At 35.6% G+C, this 20,258-nt stretch overlaps 1 protein-coding gene across 3 annotated transcripts; it reads right to left on the bottom strand.

Moving 5' to 3' along the window:
• Positions 1-835: 835 nt before the first annotated feature.
• LOC122314743 (bifunctional 3-dehydroquinate dehydratase/shikimate dehydrogenase, chloroplastic-like) lies at positions 836-7,155 on the bottom strand. 3 transcript variants are annotated; one of them, XM_043130311.1, is made up of 10 exons: positions 6,759-7,148; positions 4,879-4,987; positions 4,200-4,421; positions 3,613-3,953; positions 3,193-3,256; positions 2,488-2,596; positions 1,874-2,023; positions 1,637-1,785; positions 1,382-1,544; positions 836-1,285 (listed from the first exon to the last, which is right to left on the bottom strand). In XM_043130311.1, the coding sequence occupies exons 1-10, from the start codon at positions 7,130-7,132 to the stop codon at positions 1,113-1,115; spliced, it is 1,854 nt and encodes a 617-aa protein (XP_042986245.1). In that variant the 5' UTR covers positions 7,133-7,148; the 3' UTR covers positions 836-1,112. The 3 variants fall into 3 exon arrangements, with proteins under 3 accessions (XP_042986245.1, XP_042986246.1, XP_042986247.1); XM_043130312.1 differs by having other exon boundaries at positions 836-1,242; positions 6,759-7,143; XM_043130313.1 differs by lacking the exons at positions 836-1,285; positions 1,382-1,544 and having other exon boundaries at positions 1,637-1,781; positions 6,759-7,155.
• Between the last annotated feature and the right edge of the window lie 13,103 nt (positions 7,156-20,258).

A 20,258-nucleotide genomic window follows, 5' to 3' on the forward strand; every position in this document is an offset into this window, starting at 1 on the left:
TGTTCAACAGGGGGGAAATAAGAGTAAAAATTAAGATTGCCTTTTACAGTTGAAGTCAATTGCTGTAACTAAAAGCTACGATAAGTTCATTTTGGCTAATACAGTGCAAGTCAATATTGATTTCCATTAGCCATTTGGAATGACAGTGGTCTTATATGAAAAAAGTAAAAATTAGAGTGGATCCCAATTTTGGGATTTTGTGAAAGTGGCAGACCTATAGAAAGTATTTAAGAAATTTTCTAAGATAGTTTTTATTGGAGTTTGAAAAAGGTGGAGGGTCTATTGAAAATGTTGGGTTAATTACAAAATCAGTTCTAGAGTTTTCATAATTTTTTTAAAAAAATCTGAAACTTTAATTTTTTGCATGTGTCATAAATAAGTTTTGAAAAATAGAAATGATATTTGTAGTTAGAGAGTGCGTAAGTGTTGCACACTTCTTTTGAAAAAAATGTGTAAATATAAAATCAACATGAAAAGATTAATTTTTTTAATTATGAACTCCACATTTTTTCAAAAGGAGTGTGCATCGCTTGCATAACCCAATATTGTATCTAACATTACTTGATCCCCCACAATGAGGCTAGATGTTCTGATGTTCATGGTTTTTGTACGTGTTTCATAAAGTGACTCGTATGAAATGTGGAGGCTGAGTTGGTGATCTGCTTAGGTTCACAGAAAATGTATGGATCAAGCTGTAGGGGCATGTCATATGCATGTACATTTGTGATCATTCCACACTCGGACTCTACTAAACGTTGAACGGGGGAATCCCTTCTTGTTCTCAGCAAAGAAAATTAAAAGGGGGATAATCCTTCTTGCACTAGGACGAGAGAACTTTCAAGGAACATGACTGAACCTCTTTGAAGCAATTGTTGCTCAGTAAAAGTGACACAGAAATCTTGGACCACCTTGCTAACTCAACCAAACACATAGCTAAACTCAACTAAGCACATACCCATCTATAATCTTATGAGCCTCGTACTAGCATTCTATTTTACAAAAGAGGCCCCCCCGCGGGGCGGGGGGGAGGAGGAGGGGAGGAGAGGCTCTTGGGATTGACAAGCCGGTCTAAGTGTAGTATAACCTTATACATACCATAAAAGCTGAGGTATTCATAGATTTATTACTTTGGTACCGAAGATGAAACTGAAGGAATTTACATTAACCAATTTGATCTTGGCATGTTGGTGTATATGAATCAGAATTGTTCCAGAACCAGCTTGCGCATGAAATCCTCTGGAGCTGCAAAGCAGTACAACCGAAGTGTTACCAACTACCAAGTTTCCTGCCGTTAGAGGAGATTTGAACCAATGATATATTGCTCAAATATAGCATTTAAGTATGATAGAGTGATTGCTCGTCTTTGGAGGAAGATTGGTACCTAAGCCACCAGTGAACAGTCTGAATTGCCCAAGGGCCTGCCTGATAAACATCTCAACTCCACTCACCACAGTGGCCCCTATCTCTGCAGCCTCTTGCAAGAGCCGTGTATTTCTAGGCGTATAAACCGCATCAAAAACTAGTCCATATGCTCTCAGGGCATCCTAAACAAGCATGAAATGCGATCAATCTATTGATCAGTATGTGGTACTTTGAGCAATATGTGCTCTTTCATGTATAAGGAGAGAGACAGAACCTTTGAAACAGGAGTTTGATCTGAATTAGGTTCCATTCCTATCGCAGAAGCATTGGCAAGGATCATGTCCTTCTCTGGGCTGAATCTTTCTAGACATTCATATGGCAAAGCTTCTCCTGAAACCGCATCTGCAAGAGCCTTTGCTCTTTCTTTTCACAAAAGAATGTCATGGTTAGAGAGGATAAAGCTGTATACTTTTCTTTAATGTTATGGTAAAGAGAACATATGGCCTATTACCATAATTCCTGTTGAATATGACAACCCTAGCTCCTCTACTTTTAGCTCCAAATGCAAGTGCTCTTCCTGCACCCCCTGCTCCAACCACAACAAAAGTTTTCCCAGCTATAGGAGAAGTATTTGATGCTTCCCCGTTGAGAAATCGTCTATCTGCTCACACAAATGAGAAATTAATAATTTTACCCAGACTATCACCTGATTGATCAATCTATAATGTTACCTACACTATCATTATACATGGTCTTCCATCAAGGAATCATCCTTTTCAGATTGCTTGTAGTTCTGTTTAAGAAAATCTTCATATTAATAATGGTATTGGAAACAACATAAGTATAGCTCATGGACCATTCTATGCATAATTCAATAAAGTAAACTAGTATGAAACTTTGAGAGATTCCATCAGAAAGAAAGTAAGTACTTTAATCTCCCGAGAACAATACCCATTTCAGCCAGTAGGCTCTCTCAACACCACCTTGAAAATAGAAAAACCACCAAATCATGTTCTTAGCCACAGTACTTAACCAGGTTTTAGGGTATGGTAGATTAGAAAGGCGGATGGAGGCATACAGCCAGATTCCAAATACTTAACAAAGTCAAACTTGGTATTTTAGTACCTCTTAGTGCATCCTCAATTGCAGTGATAGAAGCCTCACAATCTGTATTATAACCAATCAGCTTCCCATCAATAGGCCTTCTTACTATAGTGTTTACAGCTCCTATGGACTGATTGAGAAAGCACAGCACAATTTAGAAGATATTGTAAACACGATCCCACAATTAACACAGCAAGTGAAACAAAGTAGTGTGCCTTAGAACTGAAATTATCAAATTTGATAATTGATGTCTAGTATCTAAGTCTCATGGATGTTTGTAAATGTCAAACTGATGGATTTGAGCAAATCGCAATTACTGAGCTGAGGCCTATATATCTTCTACACCTTCATACCAGGACTTGTACCAGATTCCTCAGCTCAGGATGGAATTTGGCTTCATAAGATTATAGAGAGCAGGTAACAGTACAACACCGGATAATAATGAGTTCATTAAACATAACCTCAATTTGTCTGAGTGGGGATTATACCCAAAAGAAAACCGACCCAACCAAGAACCAAGCTGGAATACATAGTTTGACCCCTGATGTGTCATCCAACACGACTTTTCCAAGCAAACCATGAGGGAGTGTGTGCTTAATTAGCTAACTTTTGGCAGTTTCTTTTCTTGTTCCCGTAGTAATTTGTTTACCAAAAGAGAGAAACTAATTAGTCAACATTAATTTTAGTTTAGAAGAAAACGCAACCCGCATTACCAAGTCTACAGACCTTAGCCAATGGATGTACTTCATCACAGCATCGAACTGCTGCTTCCTTGTGTGGGATTCCAACACTACAATTTTTGTCAAATAGAGGGAAAAACATTCATATGAGAACAAAGAATCGAGAGCACTACAATTTATACATACTGAACTGTGCAAATTCTTTTTAAGTTACTGACCTGTGCAAAAATGTGGAGCACTACATTGAAAAAGCAAATGCCTAATAAGCTACATTGGATTCTGACAACCAACGAACTAAATTGCGAAAACTGAACCCTGTTATGGATTGTGAACAGAAGGTTTGGGTAATAATAGAAGTATCTAACAACCTAGGTGGTAAAATTATCAAGAAGTTTAGAAAAGGAACCAAGTTGAAAAGACATAAACCTAGCTCGACAAGCTCCTCTGTCTTCTATCATAAGCATACCTGAAACCTGCAAAGTCGGTGCCCGTATAGGTTTGAAAGAAGTCCTTGATATCATCGACGAGCATGGGCACGTAAATTCCATTATATCCAGTGTGTCTAAATGCGGGGTTGTGCAGAATAGGACCCTTGCTATGGCCTACCGGGTTTGAAATGAGACCAAAAACTTTCGTATCTGCGTTCAGGTGTTCAAGCTTATAAATGTGTTTAATGCTGAGTATAGTTGGCAACCCAGGTATTGATTTGCATTCCAGAGATCCATAGACTAGAAAACCACCAAACTTAGGACCCAATAGTTGGCTTATCAGACCTCTACTGCCCGCTGCAATAACAATTAATGGAACCTAGATAGACATAACAGCAAAATGTTAAATGCCTTATGTAGTTTAAACAAATAGATTAAATGAAATCAAAATACTCCACAAAGGAAAGGAGAAAGAAGAATACAAGCTTTGTTCTGCACCAGAGAAGCTATTCATTTTTCGAAAACAAAGGAAACACTAGAGAAGTTTAGAGTTTGTGGCGTGATAATGAAAGACATGCATAAACATCATATATATGAATCATCCTGATGAATTTTCGGAAAATACCTGGCAGTGAGTGAGCATCTGAAAAACCGGTGCTAGATCAGTGATATAATCCACGTCAATTACAAGCTTGATAACATCTGCCCCAGTAGATTGCATGCATGCAATCAGATGACCCAGTTTCTCTGTCGAAGGTTTCCCGCCGTTGACATAACTTGATACAATTATTCTGCTGTTCACACGCCCGTACAAGCACTCAGCCATGCCAGTAATATCCGATGCTACCTGCAGCAAAGTTCCATTTCAGCTACGTTAATGGACACAGCAACACGGCTACAAAGCAGATGTACGTGTATATCACAATTACGTGCACATATATATAATAATCAGCAAACAGCTTCATTGTCAAACTTTGCCTTTATCCCAGAAAATTGGAGAAATTTTCGTAACATGCTGATCAGAATCCAATAATATGCTAAATGTAAAGGAAAATGCATGATATTGCGAGAGCTGTACACTAAAGTTGAGAATCGCTTGGTATACACAAAAATTTTATAAAAGTAAACTTATAAACTAACATGAATTGACGCAAGACATCACATCCTAAAATCTTTTTATTGTAAAGTATATCTAACATCTCACATATAAAGCTACGTGAATTTACTTTTGTAAGATTTGTATATAGATCTTATGATGACAGTTACCAAAGGAGAAGTGGAAAAATGAACAAGTGAGGATGTACCTCATAGTCCATTTCAACGAATTCAACATCTACTTCAAGAGCCAATCTCAGTACTTGCAAGCAGAGAAACTTGTTGTCTCCTTTGCCTGAGGTCCTCGACGATTTGAGCCTGTGAAATGGCAATTTCAGTAAGTATTGGAGATTACTAGATGGATCTAATTTCTCTCTTATTATTTATTATAAATGGTCGCGTAAAAGCAGGGGAAAAAAATGTTAGATTTTAATAATATTTATAACTTGATTATAAAGTATTTTGGAAGTGTTGGCATTTTCAATTGCTAGTATCCTTGGAAGAGATTAGAATCGAGTCCAAGGGGGTGTGAAGCTAGGGAGCAGATTGATGTAGGATTATTCATTTTCATGAACTGATAACATTTGAGATTACGGAGGATTATACATGAAAAATCCTTTTTTTGCTCTCTTTTTCCCTCCTATTCTCTCTTATCCTTAAATAAGCAGTGTAATACAGTAACAAGCAACCCAATTGGGAATACAAAACAATCTATGTGTAGTTACGTTTGTTCATTCTTTGTGCATTTCGCTAATATGATTCGTTTTATTACTTTTTTTTAATATAAAATAATTGATTTGACCAATTACATTAGTGGAGTATGCAAGTAGTACACATAAATGACTTTATCTAACAGAACTCATTGAAATAATCCTATTGGATAGATCAATAAGATGAAATTCAGATATTTATGGAAATTTGGATTCCCATTGCAGCCTTTCATTTCAAGGCTAGGGAATGTGGCATTGATCTTTAGTCAATGGTCTTTTTAACTTTTATATCAACTTGTTTGTGTTTGTTTTTGGGATTTGTTTTTGGGATGCTGGTTTTCGTTCAACATATTTTTGATCAAGAAATTTTATATGAATAAATTTATATATTTTATCTTCATTTATCAATGGGACTGCACACTCAGTCCCCTACTCAGTACTACAAATAAAATTTCTTTTTTTAATTTTCTTAGTTGAAATAAAAACATAAGAAATATTCCGAAACCTTATAAAATCCAAAGATAAAACATATATAGATATTTTGGGGAAAACAAATCATTTATCAGGATTCATTGGAATAAACCAAACAAGCACTTTGAGTGGCAGGTAGGATGAGTTTGGTGGTGGTGATGAATGACAAAGAAATTAGAATTCCCCTTCCATTTTGGTTTGTCGGTCCAATATTTCATCACTTTGAGAATCATCTTCCTGTTAGTTTAGCACTCTATATTAATTGGTAATAGAGAAGTTGTTAACTGGCAATAAGTTTATCATTTTTTTAAATAAATAAATAGACATTAAATATATAGAAAAATATTCTCGTTATAAAGGAAGTATACAAAATTATATACAGCCGGATAACCAACAAAACTACCCATCACATGACGTTTTATATATTCTCGTTATTTGAGGAATATTTGCTTCTTAAGGATATCTTATAAAAATAAGGTTATGAATTGATGTATGTTTTATAATTATTTGAGGAATATTTCTTCGGAAAGATATCTTATAAAAATAAGGTTATGAATTGATGTATGTTTTGTTACGCTACATCATGTTGTAAAAGTCTTTTTACAGTAAAGTAAATATAATATTCAAGATTTCATTTAGGTGATTAGGATTAGTTTAGATAGTGAGATGAGATGAAATGATTTTAGATGAGAAAAATTAAATTATTTATTATATTTTATGTAAAAATTTAAAAAAATTATAATAATAAGAAGAGATAAAATAATAAACTAAATCTAATATGTAATATTTAATGATATAAAAAATATAAAAACAAAAAGGAAGAGGGGAATGGTAGGGAATATACTACACAGATACGGACAGAATTAAGGACGAGTAGTAGTAGTGATAGAATGGAAGTAATAGGATACCTGTAAGAGACAATAGCAGGGAGAGTTCTGCGTTGAATGAGCTTCTTAACCTCAGAAATGTGGGAGAATGACATAGAATCGACACAAAGCTCCACAAGATCTGCTCCTTCTGCCTTGGCTATCTCCATAGAACCCACCATTTCTTCCTCAGTTTCACATTCCAGCGGTGTGCAGACTAGGATGTTGTTCGTGAATGCCATTTCTCCGAGCGTGAGAGAGAGAGAGAGAGAGAGAGAGAGAGAGAGAGAGAGAGAGAGGAGGGCTGAGTTTTTCAGTAGCAACCTGCAGTCACCATTGTTCATGGCCCGTGACTTATAGCAACGATGTCGCTGTAGCAGAGAACAGTACCGAGAGCGACTGAATTTATGAATCATCGTCGTCTACTGGTTCGCTAGTCTAGAAACGGGTTAGAGAGAGAGAGAGAGAGAGAGTTCCAGCAAGAACAGGCCACGTGTTGAGAAATGTACTTAACATCACTGACAGAATCCTGAAATCTGAAATAAAATAAATTAAATAAAAATTAAATAAAATATTATTAAAATATTAAATTTTAATAATATTATTATTTTAATATTTAAAAAAATTAAATTATTTATTATATTTTATATAAAAATTTAAAAAAATTATAATAATTAAATGAGATGAGTTAAAATGATTTTTATATTCAAATCAGGTTAAAAGATAAGTATTATAGTCATAAAATTTTTTATAAATATAAATTTATAAATTGAGATTATGATTTGATACGATACGTTAGATTTATTTTATAATAAAAATAATTTTATAATTTAATATATTGCATTAAACTATAGGTTAATTCATAAATTTAATTGCAGGGGAAATCTTTATCGCTAAACATTTCTTTCTTAAAATAGTAGGCTACAATTCATAATAAAATACTATTCATAAAATTCTTTTTAACTATTCATTTGTATAAATGAAAATAAGTAATATTTTATGGTGGAGTTATATACCCAATCATTCGGTACGTCACCCCAGCCTTAATTGGAGACTCGAGGGTCCCAACTGCGGGGGACGAGTTGCGAGGAGGTTGGTTACCCTACCACTATATAGGGCATGGAGCATCCCTATCATCACATTACTTGAATACAAGAATATAAATCTAACAAGACCTACATTGTAATGTTTTTACTCGATAGGGAATTGGAAAATAAATCAATAAAAGTCATTTGATTGCATATTTAAAAACCAAACGAGCATCTATTTCCAATTATTGAAGATTGATCGAACTTGGTGAGACTAAGGTCTTGTTTGGGGAGCTTATCTCATTTTCCTTTTAAACATTACTTAAATATAAATATTTTTTTATTTTTAATTTTTTTTATCTAATCAGTACCTAATTATTATAATTTTTTCAAACAAAACATAAAAAATAATTCAATTTTTTTAAAATTAAAAAACAAAAATTATATTAAAAAACATATTCAAAAAATATTTTATTATAATGTTTTTATTAAAATTTTTTTTATTTTTTAAAATTTAATAAAATATTTGAAATCAATTATTTTATTATTATTTACAAATAATTTTATTATTAATAATAAATTTTTCTTATCATCTCATTTTTTAAAGAAGACCTAAAAAGTATAAAACAAAACAGCTCTTGAAAATCCATTATTGAAAATCCATTATTTAGCATGTGGTGCTCGTTTTTTTAAAAAAAAGTAATTTTTTTAAAAAAAGTAGAATAAAATGTGGTGAATGAACTTTCTTTTCTTTTCTACACCAGCCCGGCAGCTCCACTGCCTCGTGGCTAGCTACCACTCCCATTTTCTTTCCGCATCTCTCTCTCTCTCTAATTATTATGGGTTTAGCTGGCACTGCACTTTCTGGGGAGACACCATGAATTACTGTGGCGATAAATGTGTTTCTCTAGTTACCAACCCAACTCGTATCATTAATCCAATAATTCCAGGGCAAATTTGGTTGGTTGGTTGGACCACATCAAGATTTGATTGCATGCGTACGTACAGAATGCATTTATTTTTCCGGGCTCACTAGGATAAAAACTTGGATTCCAATTGGTTCATATTCTCGAATATCTATAATGATTTATAAATATGAGCTGTAACTTCGTTCGGCAAATAATATGAATTAATTCATAAAATGCATTAGCGAGCCCAGCGGCCGGCGTAGACCCATCCAATAATTAATGATATGACTGTATAAGGAAAAGAAAATGTGCAGTTTTTACAATAAATTTATCCTTTAAAAAAAAATTATTTATTTACTATCAATTATTTTCAATAAAATAATTATTTTTAGTTAAAATAAATATATTTTTATCATAATTAATACATTTCATTGCAAAAAATTAATCATAATTTTTATTTTTATTTATTTATTTATTTTGTGTAGTGCGTGGAACAATTGTCCCTAGCCATCCCTACTTCACCATGTGTTTTTCTTTTATTTATTAGATTGTAACCAGGAAAAAAGGTGGGACGCAGCACGTTCTGAATGTCTCGAACCTGGATGCCCTACAAATCTTACAAAATCGAATGGGCGACTATCTTGACATAAATAGGTGCTAGCTGGTGCAACACCTCTCATGCCAATGTCACTGTCACTGTCAATGTTTGCCCCCCGCTATTTGTGGGTATAACTGTTATTCCATTCTAAGTACAGTATTTATTATACTAGTAACGTTAGATATAATTATGTAGGGCGTAAATTTTATATAATTATTTTAAAAAAAAAATTAAAATTTTATTAAAAAATTATTATTATTTATGTAGATTCTATATTTATTTATTTTTTTAAAAGTAATTATATAGCATTTGAATAATCACGATTATAATTATCAATTTTCTTATTTTAGAGCCAAGTAAAAATTCGTAAATTTTATTTTGAATATGACTCCATTCTGGCTCTATTTTGATTCCGACAAAATGAAATTGAAGTCAGTTTTTTTTTTTTATATAAATATATTTTAGATTTTTCAGTCAAGTCAGAATGTTTATTCAATGTATTGTAGATATCATCTACATGCAATTCATAAATCATGCTATTTTAATCAATTACCAAGGTGGTAGTGGTACTAGTATTCACAATCATGCTATTTTGAATATGACTCCGGGTTTGTTGGTTGGTCCTCTCCTACGAAAGGGTGAGGTTTTTGTCTTTGCTTAGAGCAAAGGGCGAGAATTCACGTTAACAGACCAAGAGAAACAATGAGTCACAATGACAAAAGAAGAGCTTCAATGTGCAGTTAGTGCAAAGAAATTCTGCTTAATGTTACTATTGGTATCTGAACGAATAGTTAACAAGGAGGCTTTTCGCACCATGATGTCCAAGGTATGGGGACCGGAGGGATGGGTTCAGTTCAAAGATATGGGAAACAACCGTTTTTTGGTGGAGTTCCAACGTGAACAAGACAAAGCCAGGGTTCTATAGGGGAAATCATGGACATTCGACAGGTACCTGGTCTGTATGGAAGACATGGACTGGTTGATTTCCCCAAACGAAATAAACTTTGTTTATGAATCTTTCTGGATTCAGATCTTTAACATGCCACTAGGGAGTATGACCTCGGCTATAGGCAACTTGGTTGGTAAGGGCCTGGGAGAGATAATAGAGATTGACACCGATAGTTCAGGATGTGCATGGGGCCAATTCCTATGCATGAAGGTTAAGATAAACATCACCAATCCCCTGATCCGAGGTAGGCTCCTAAACTTCAACGACAAACTCCTATGGCTTCCAGTAAAATATGAGCGCCTTCTATCCTTTTGTTTCCATTGTGGTACCATAAATCATAAGGAAGGTGGACGCACCAAAGCCAAACGAGGCAACTTAGAGACCTACAAGCCAGAATATGGGCCTTGGCTTCGAGCCACCCCCCCAAAACTTGGTAGCCTCTCACCCAAGAGATTTGAGGGTGGTGATAGGAGTGGAACAGACCAACCATGGCGGAAGGAGGGTCTTGTCGAAGGGGAAGCAGTTGGTAGGATAGAGTTGAGGCCTGACTTGTCAGGCTTTTCCCTTAATCAAGCTGCAAATGGGGAGGATAACAAGGAGAACTGCCCCATAAGGAAAGTTGACTTACCTAACCAAAAGCCTAGGCTAGGCTAGAAAGAGTATGGGCAGAAAGTTGATTTACCACAGAGGGAAGACCTACCTACTACCATAACACAAAATGAGGTACCTCCCAACCCCACCAGCCTGCCCACCACTGTGTTTCAAGGCTTCAACAAAGGCAGCTCTATACTCGCTGGAAAAGACAAGTCAAAGAGGACCCAACTAAACAAGGCCCAACGTGGCAGTACCCTTCTGGGTGACCTAGGCTCATCACTAGGACTGTTCATCCGGGTTCCAACCCAGAAACCCGGGTACACCCGGATCGCAACCCGGGTCTCAAATCTGGGCCAGAACCCGGACCGGGTTAAGCCGGGTCAGATCCGGTCCGGAACCCGGATGTATCCGGATTTTGAAAAAATCGGATTCTGGGTTTCGGATTGAACCCGGTTTTTTTTTTTTGTCCTGTTAGCAAATTGCAAGCACAACAGAGCCATAATCTTCACTCTTCAGTGCCAACATTTTTTTTTTTACTCGAATGTAAACATCTTTGAAAAATGCGTGAAGCAGTGCTGCCACAATAATGACATTATACGAACTTCTGCAATTGTTCCTGTAGCTTTTGTGGATAAACATAAGGGGGTGATCAACATTTGAGTTAACCATCTTTACCAGAGAGAAGCATTTCTAAATTGCATTATCTGTTTGGATGCTTCCACTGTTAAATTGGTAAGTTAAATCATACTCTCCCCATCACCTATAAGTACATAGAGGTTAAAGGGGTAAATTTTAAACCCCCCTTCCCACAAAAAAAAAAAAAAAAAAAAAAAAAAAAGAAAAAGAAAAAAATGGATCTAAAACTATCAGCTATTAGCTCAAATCAAGTAACTCAAATTAAGCCAAAAACCTGTGCTACTTGCTTACTCCTTACAATCATAAACTACCAAAAAATACAAGAAAGAAAAGGTCAATGCCACCATTGGCCCACAAAACTGCTGCTATTGGCGCTTCGCAGATAGTGTAAGCTCACTCTTTTTTCTGGGTTGTCTTGCACCCAGAGCAGGGGAAGTACTAAATCCCATCTAACCTCTCAACATGAGAACATGAGCTTCTTTTTCATCAACATGCTTTTCCTTTCTTAGTACTTAATTCGACTAACAGATAAGACTTCAAGTCTCTGCAATCACATATACAGAATACATTATATCACCAACCATACCAAAAAAGGAAAAAAAAAAAAAAAACTAAAAATTACCCCTTTAAAGTCAACGCCATCACCACATTAGTGTTAATTGGCCAATGAACAAAATTTGCACACGTATTTTACTAATTTGTCCATACCCTAGCATCACACAAATACTCCACATATATATATTTTTTAAATGAGTGATGTTTGCAAAAGGTCAAACCCATTCCAAAAAATCTTATGTCTCCATGGCTCACTTGATTTTGCATGACCCCAATCAAAATTTCTTACAACTCAATATTAACCAACTTCAGTGGATGCATACTCAATATTAACCAACTCAATATATGCTGGCATGGGAAGTGAAAAGTGAGCAAGTATATTCCTGCAATGTAATGGTTTCTCCCTAAAGTTTTCATCTTTCATGCTTAGAAACCCAAGAAATTATCCCAAAATCAATAATCTGAAATACTTGCTAAACCCAGATTGGGAAAAAAAAAAACAATTATAATATTAAGTGAGCATAAGTTTTCATGCATGGGTCATCAATAATCTGAACTACTTATTAACCCAGATTCAAAATCACACAAATATTTAGAAAAAAGAAAATGCAGATCTGAACTAAGAAAAAAGATTTCCTTCAGATGACTCGAGACACAGATATGTTCAGATCTAAAAAAAAAATTGTTTGTTCCTGAGTGGAAAAACAGAGAGGACATCTAAAATTGTTCAGATATAAGGAAAAACAGAGGCAACATTTTGACTCCGATCTGTACCCAAAAAATAAAAAATAAAAACTGTTCGAAATTTTTAGACAGATATCTGTAGGAAATTTCGACTCAGAAAGCAAAACACTTAGACAAAAATACCCATGTAAAACAGAAACCAAAATGACTCAGATCTAAACAAAATCTCTAATTCCTGTGTACTTTCTATAAAAATGTAATGATACTATAAAATTTCCTGTGTACTTTCTAGTTCATTTGTTATAATTAGGTATGTTCTTGTATATACTTTTTGTGTACGAGGGCAACCTTTTCATTATGTTTCAACAAACTTTACTTTTACCAATTAAAAACGTAATACCATAAAACTTTTACTAATGTTTCGAGACAAAGGTAGCAAAATGCTGCCACAGCTAGCCCTGCAAACGATGAACCATGTAAAGATGCTAAAGTTATATATTGAAAATCTGATCCTGATTTCATTTTCTAAGTGATGATACAAAAACAAACCTAGAACACCTCCAGCAAATACATCTTGCCAATGGTGCCAATTGTGACGCCTCCAAATTCCGTTTGAGATCGGACAGACATTTGAAGTGTCGAGACATGCAACGCAAGGTTACCTGCCCCCGTTCATGACATATAAGATGCAATATTCCTAACATGCATCTAACAATATGTAATATTCGCAGCGGATAAATTTTTTCTTTAGCAATACTATGCACCAAATTGAAAATATCACAAATGCTTAAAACATACTTCATACATAAAAATTCATTGAACAACTAGGATCACAACACTAGTCCAAAATGGTTATGATCCAAAAAGTACTAGATATGCAACTCAATCGTACAAGTAGTAATTTACGTTAATTACTATATTAACATTTATGTCGCACCGTCGCTTAGTCAACTGTGTCCAGTTGATCAGCTCCTGATTCTCCTTCAGGTCCTGTAACAAGATCTACCATTCGGGAGGAATGGTAGTTGGGACTACCAAAGTGAGATTTGATTACAAATCTCAGCAAGTTAACAAAAAACTTCCACACAAGCTAATAATGCATGGATGACAGTAAAAGCATAAATGCATAATCAAATTTATAAATAATTAAAGTATAACTTGGCGTACAACATATCATAATTGACATAACTTAAATTGAAACATGAACTGAACTTGACTTGACATGAACTTGATCTGAAACTTGACTTAGCATGAACTTGCTTTGAAACTTGAATTAACATGAAAAATACATACTCCACAGTTGTTGTGGCCCCATGTATTCTACGTGTAAATACATACTCCACAGTTGTTGTGGCCCCATGTATTCTACACAAACTTGACTTAACATGAAAAATACATACTCCACAGTTGTTGTGGCCCCATGTATTCTACGGAAACTTATTCTTTAACTGCTTAAATATATACTCCACAGTTTTTGTGGCCCCATGTATTCTACTTGTCACAATTGCTGTGTCTCACGTAGTGTATGCGCCACAATTGCTGTGACCCCATACATAAGTAATCAAGATGAAACGTGACTGGAATACGAAATGACTGAAGCCCTGACGTAACATAACGTGACTTGAACATAACTTGAAATACATGACCAACTTGAGATAGAAACATTTCGTAACATGGCATAACATATAATAGACAACATATTTAACATGACATACTTGCAACAGTGAATATTACATGACTTGACATACATGTAATAGATGACATACTTAGCATGACGTACTTGTAAGGTACAGTAATACATGACAGAATATATTATGTAATAGATAAAAATTGATGACAAAATAAATTCTATATAATAGACAATTACGTGATAACTTGGCATGGCATGACATATATGATAACACACATACATACACTGCAGTTCCTTTACTTAGCATACATACACAATAGACTGCTAGTAAGTTAAAAACTAACTTACCTCAATCTCCGTGTTTCTTATAAAACTTCAAGTGCGACCACGAGGAACTGTAATTAGTGATTCTAAAAGTTAGAACTAAATCACTAATAATTTGAAATATGGAAAATACTAACTTAAAGAGCAAAATTTTCATTTTACTCTCTACATTTGGGAAAATGACCGTTTTACCCATAACTTAAGGATTTTGCATACTAATTCCAAAAGTTTCCAAAATTTACATTCCTCATGTAAATTTTGTCCTAAACTTAAATATCAACTCAGAAAAATTTAAAACAAAACACAACTATGAAGAACACACTATGGCTGAAACATCCATAGGCCATTTCCCTTGATTTTTGTTGCAATTCCTTCCAACTTCAAAACTCATGCTTAAACCAAAATTTTGCAACAAACATCTTCCAATCCTAAATTCAAAACCATACTTAAAACATCCATTTAGAAAAAGCTAATAATTAACACCAAACTTTTTTGTAAAAAGATCCAAGCACTTGAATCACAAGTTTTGACCTTAAATCAAAACATCTCCAAGAATTTCAAAAATCAAATCTTACTTCTAACATATTCACAATATCATCCTAACATCAACCATGCTTTAAATCATCAAACTAAAGTCACCAAAATCACAAAATAACATTTGGAGTTTTTGGTTTTACACTTAGTCCAAAAACAGAAACTTTTTCCTCAACTAGTTTTGATAAATCTCTTGATCTACGACTTATAAATATATGATCTTCAAACCAAACCATCACATGATTTAAAAAGATGTCCTAAAACATATATAAGCTTCTAATTCAATATCACATGGTTAGAAATTAACCAAAACATAAATTTAGCCAAGAATATCCACACTTTGGCTTATTTGAATATCTCTTTGCATACAATTTCATATCTTTGAAACTAACATCAAATATCTTCAAAATAATAATATAACATGTATATAAGATACTTAGGATCCTCCAATAAAATTATTAAAGTCATTAGAATAGGTTTAGACCACCAAAGAGTTAAACTTTCTCAAAACAGAAACTGTTTTTCTTCTTCCAATTTCTAAGTTTCTAAATCTAAGAAAATATTTCATCAAAACCTTTAATCATGCAAAAATCCTCAACCAATAGTCACATATACATGTTAACAATACTCCATAAAAATTTCGGACCAATATCTATCCATTAGCTTGGTCAAAAACTCCAAACTATAACATATTCTCCAATTTATCTCCCAGAATGAACTTTCTATAGTTTACACAATATTTGACTGATCAAATGATCTTCAAATGGGGCAAATAAGATATCCATGTAAACTAGACTCAAAAAGGAACAACTTATATGAAGGAAACTTTATGATAAAACACTTTCAAAAGCTTCAAAATGGGTGTGCAAAAGACCTCCTAAAAGCTGTCCGAGAGAGAGTGTTTGATATTCTTTCAATGGAAAGTGTAAATGAAGATAATTTCGTGGGGAGAGGTGGCTGGAGATACTTATGGATGAGATATGGAAGAGATGAGGCTGGAGTTGAGAGTTGAGTGTAGTTTTCTCCTACCCAAAATATCTATAAAAGATTATCTCATAATATTCTATCCAATAGTATTTACAAAAAAAACAACTTAAGATATTTTTATCTAATAATATCTATAAAAATCAATTCAAAATATTTTTACCCAATAATATTCATGAAAATTACCTCAAGATATTTCTTTTTATCCAATAATATCTACAGTTTTGAACAGACGTTTTGTCCGAAAATATGAAAAAATGTTATTGCGCCATAAGACTTTAAATAACCCTCCAAGTCTAATGGCACAAACCATAATACATTTTGACACTTCTAACTATCTCCAATAATCAAAAACACACTTCTGATACCATAGTAAATAATAACACTAACTATGTAGTTAGACAAAAACTTATACGATTAATGGATTCGTGAAAACTTATGGGGTTTTCACGAGATTCCTAAAGTTAATAGAAATTTCACAATTGAATTTCTAGCGGGCTGTTACACCAATAGTCATTTAAAAAGCAATAAAGAACAAGAACCAAACGATAAAAAAAAAAACAAAACCCACTAAGGTAGAAAAAGAGAAATCCCCAAAAAAAATCTTAAAACTCTCATTCGGCAAATCACAAAATCTATCCAAGCACAGAGAGACACAGTTCACCAAATCACTAGATCTATCATATTTAAATTCATTGTTCACAGATCGGGAGAGAGACTTACCGAGAGGGAGAGAGAGAGGGTTTTTCTGCATCGGCACTAGATTGAAGACTCTCAGATCGCGGGATCCCAAGCTCAAGCTCGACGACAGAGAGATCGTGGTCACTGGTGGGGGAGTTGGGGAGTGAAGAACGAAGGAGATTAAGAGGGCGGCTAGGGTTTCGTGTGTTAGAGAGAGAGAGAGAGAGAGAGAGAGAGAGAGAGAGAGAGAGAGAGAGAGAGAGAGAGAGAGAGAGAGAGAGAGAGGACTTGGGAAGTTGGGAGACCGGGTCACGGGAGACGAGGCTTTACGGTTTTTTGAAGCTTTTATACAAACCCGGTTAACCGGGTTCTAAAACGGAACCCGGGTTTCATACCCGGGTCTGGTCCGGATGTATCCAATTTTGCAAATGCGGAGTCCGACCCGGATTTCATCCGGGCCGAAAACCGCAACCGGAAATCCAGTTTTCCGGGTTTCGGGCCGAGTCGGATAAAAACCAGCCCGGATGAACAATCCTACTCATCACTAGCATCTTAGGTAAACTCCCTTAACCAATTTCTGGATTCACTGATAAAACAACTTGCAGCCCCTAAGAATCACAAGTGGAAGAGAAGAGCTCGTGAACAACTACTGCAATTAAGGGATGAAGACTCCACCATGGAATATGCTGATACAAAGTCAAAAAGAATGATTGAAGGTCTCTCATCCAACTTAGGCCCTACCAAGAAACAAAAACAAGAGAAGTGGCAAGAAGGAAATGTCAATCAAGAACAAATGGTGGTGGTTGTTAGGTAGCACCACCTACAAAAATGATATGCTTAAGTTAGAACTACCAAGGGCTTGAGAACCATTGGACAGTTCGAGAGCTTCACCTCTTGGTGAAATCAAAGTTCCCTAGTCTCATTTTCTTAATTGAGACTAAATGTAATAGGACCAAAGTTGAAGCAATAAAAAGGAAAATAGATATGCCTAACAGTTTTGTTGTGGACAGTAAAAAAGCTAGTGGAGGCCTAGCCTTCATATGGAATGACTCTATAAAGGTGGAATTAATCAATTATTCCCAATACCACATATCGCTTAGTATCGAGCAAGAGTCAGGAAACTTAAGCTGGACTATCACTTTTCTATGGAAACCAGTGACTGAGAAGAGAAAATCAAGCTGGCCCTCTTGAGACATTTACAACCATCAGAGGGCCATCCATGGCTTTGCTTAGGTGATTTCAATGAGGTTTTACACCATGGAGAGAAGGTTGGGGGTAGATCTAGGCCCCTTGTGCAGATGGAAGACTTCAAGAAAGCACTAATGGACACTGGATTGTATGACCTTCGGTACAAAGGTGACAAATTCACCTGGTTCAATGATAGGAAGGGCACTCACTTTACAAAAGAGAGACTTGATCGAGCATGTGCAAACTCAACTTGGCAGACTATGTTCGATGAATTCTGTCACCACCTCAGCAGTCAGTTGTTCAGACCACAGGCGTCTAGTGGTCTCAATCACCCAAGCAAACCAGTCCCATGCAAGGGGGGATAGACTTTTCAGGTATGAGGCCGGCTGGGCCTTGAGGGAAGAATGCACCAAAGTGATAGAAGAGGCTTGGATGAGACCATTACTAGGATCAAACAAACTCGAGATGACAACAAGAAGCATGGACAGATGTCGAGAAAAACTGAGCATATGGAAAAAAGACTCAGCTGATTCCACAAAAAAACAGATTCAGAACAAGTTTTAGCATCTACAAATCTTGCAATAGACTGATATGGGGGATCTCAAGGAAGAATTGCAGGCAACCAAAAAAGAAATAAACCAATTATTGGAAGAAGATGACATTTGATGGAGACAGAGCCAAACAACAATGGCTCCAAAAGGGGGATAGAAACACCAGTTTCTTCTACCAGTGTGCAACACAAAGAAGAAAAACCAATTTCATCAAAACTGTAACAGATGAGGAAGGCTCAAAAGCTTCTAGTATTGAGGGAGTCAGTGACAAATTTCAGAAGTTCTTCCAAAGCTTGTTCACAACATCCAATCCATAAGGCATCCCAGACTCTTTGAGGCATCTAGAAAGGAAAGTGACAGAACACATGAACTGTAAACTCCTGAGAAAATTCACAAGGCAAGAAGTGGAAGAGGCAATTTCAACATGAGGCTCCTCAGCTCCCCTGGACCAGATGGCTTCCCACCTGCCTTTTTTCCAAACTACTGGCCCCAAGTGGGCAATGATGCAAGTGCAGCAGCTCTACACATTCTCAATTCTCAAGGTAAGCTTGAAACTATCAACTCTACTCACATTGCTTTGATACCAAAGAAAAATAACCCCTTGAAAGTCTCTAATTTTCAACCTATAAGCCTTTACAATGTCATGTACAAAATTATCTCTAAGACCATCTCAAATAGACTGAAATCCATACTCCCAGAGATAATTTCTGCCGCACAATTTGCTTTTGTCCCAGGAAGACTAATTTCAGACAACATCATTGTAGCTTTTGAAACACTTCATACAATGCATAGTAGGTTGAGTGGAAGAGAGAGCTATATGGCTTTAAAACTCGATATGAGTAAGTCATATGACAGAATTGAGTGGCAATTCTTAAGAGAAGCAATGCTTAAATTGGGGTTTGACATAGCTTGGGTTCGACACAGCTTGGGTTCAATTAATCATGAATTGTGTAGAGACTGTGTTCTATTCCATCCTGTTGAATGGTGTTCCTCAAGAACCTTTCAAACCTACTCGAGGAATTAGGTAGGGAGATCCCCTATCTCCCTACCTGTTCATCATTTGTGCAAAGGTACTAAGCTCTTTGCTCAGTAATGCAGAATAAACAAAGGCTATCACAGGAGTCCCAATTGCAAGAAGAAGAATGAATGTAAACCGTCTGTTGTTTGCAGATAACAGTCTATTATTTTGCAAGGCCAACTCATTAGAGTGGAGTAAGCTTATCCATGTGCTAAACCAATATGAACAAGCTTTTGGTCAAAGGTTGAACAAGGACAAAACCTCCATTCACTTCAGCAGGAACACCACAAAAGAAAATCCAGACTTAATTCTGAACATAGCAGGGGTGAAATCCAGTCAATCCTATGAAAAATACCTGAGCCTACTAGCTCTAATGGGGAGATCAAGAACAAAGTTCTTCAAGCTAATCCTGGACAGAATCCAACAAAAGCTCAACAACCACAAGGTCAAGCTACTATCACAGGCAGGAAAGGAAGTCTTCATCAAAGTAATAATTCAAGCTATGCCGACATATAGCATGTCAGTTTTCAACCTCCCAGGGACCCCTTTGACTGAAATCAATAAATTGATCAAGAACTTCTGGTGGGGACATGGTGAAAGAGAGAAAAAAATCCATTGGATCTCATGGCAAACCATGGGAAAGGCAAAGGCCATAGGGGGACTTGGCTTTCGAGACCTTC

This window comes from Carya illinoinensis, chromosome 7, assembly GCF_018687715.1.
Source record: "Carya illinoinensis cultivar Pawnee chromosome 7, C.illinoinensisPawnee_v1, whole genome shotgun sequence".
Taxonomy (NCBI): domain Eukaryota; kingdom Viridiplantae; phylum Streptophyta; class Magnoliopsida; order Fagales; family Juglandaceae; genus Carya; species Carya illinoinensis.

What these genes read in the sequence shown, in the direction of transcription:
- LOC122314743 (XM_043130311.1), bottom strand. Translation starts at nt 7,132, where the DNA reads ATGATTCATAAATTCAGTCGCTCTCGGTACTGTTCTCTGCTACAGCGA. An exon ending in AAGTACATCCATTGGCTAAG is followed by an intron (nt 2,597 to 3,192) that starts GTCTGTAGACTT and finishes TTTCTCAATCAG; the next exon opens with TCCATAGGAGCTGTAAACAC. An exon ending in CATATTCAACAGGAATTATG is followed by an intron (nt 1,786 to 1,873) that starts GTAATAGGCCAT and finishes TTTTGTGAAAAG; the next exon opens with AAAGAGCAAAGGCTCTTGCA.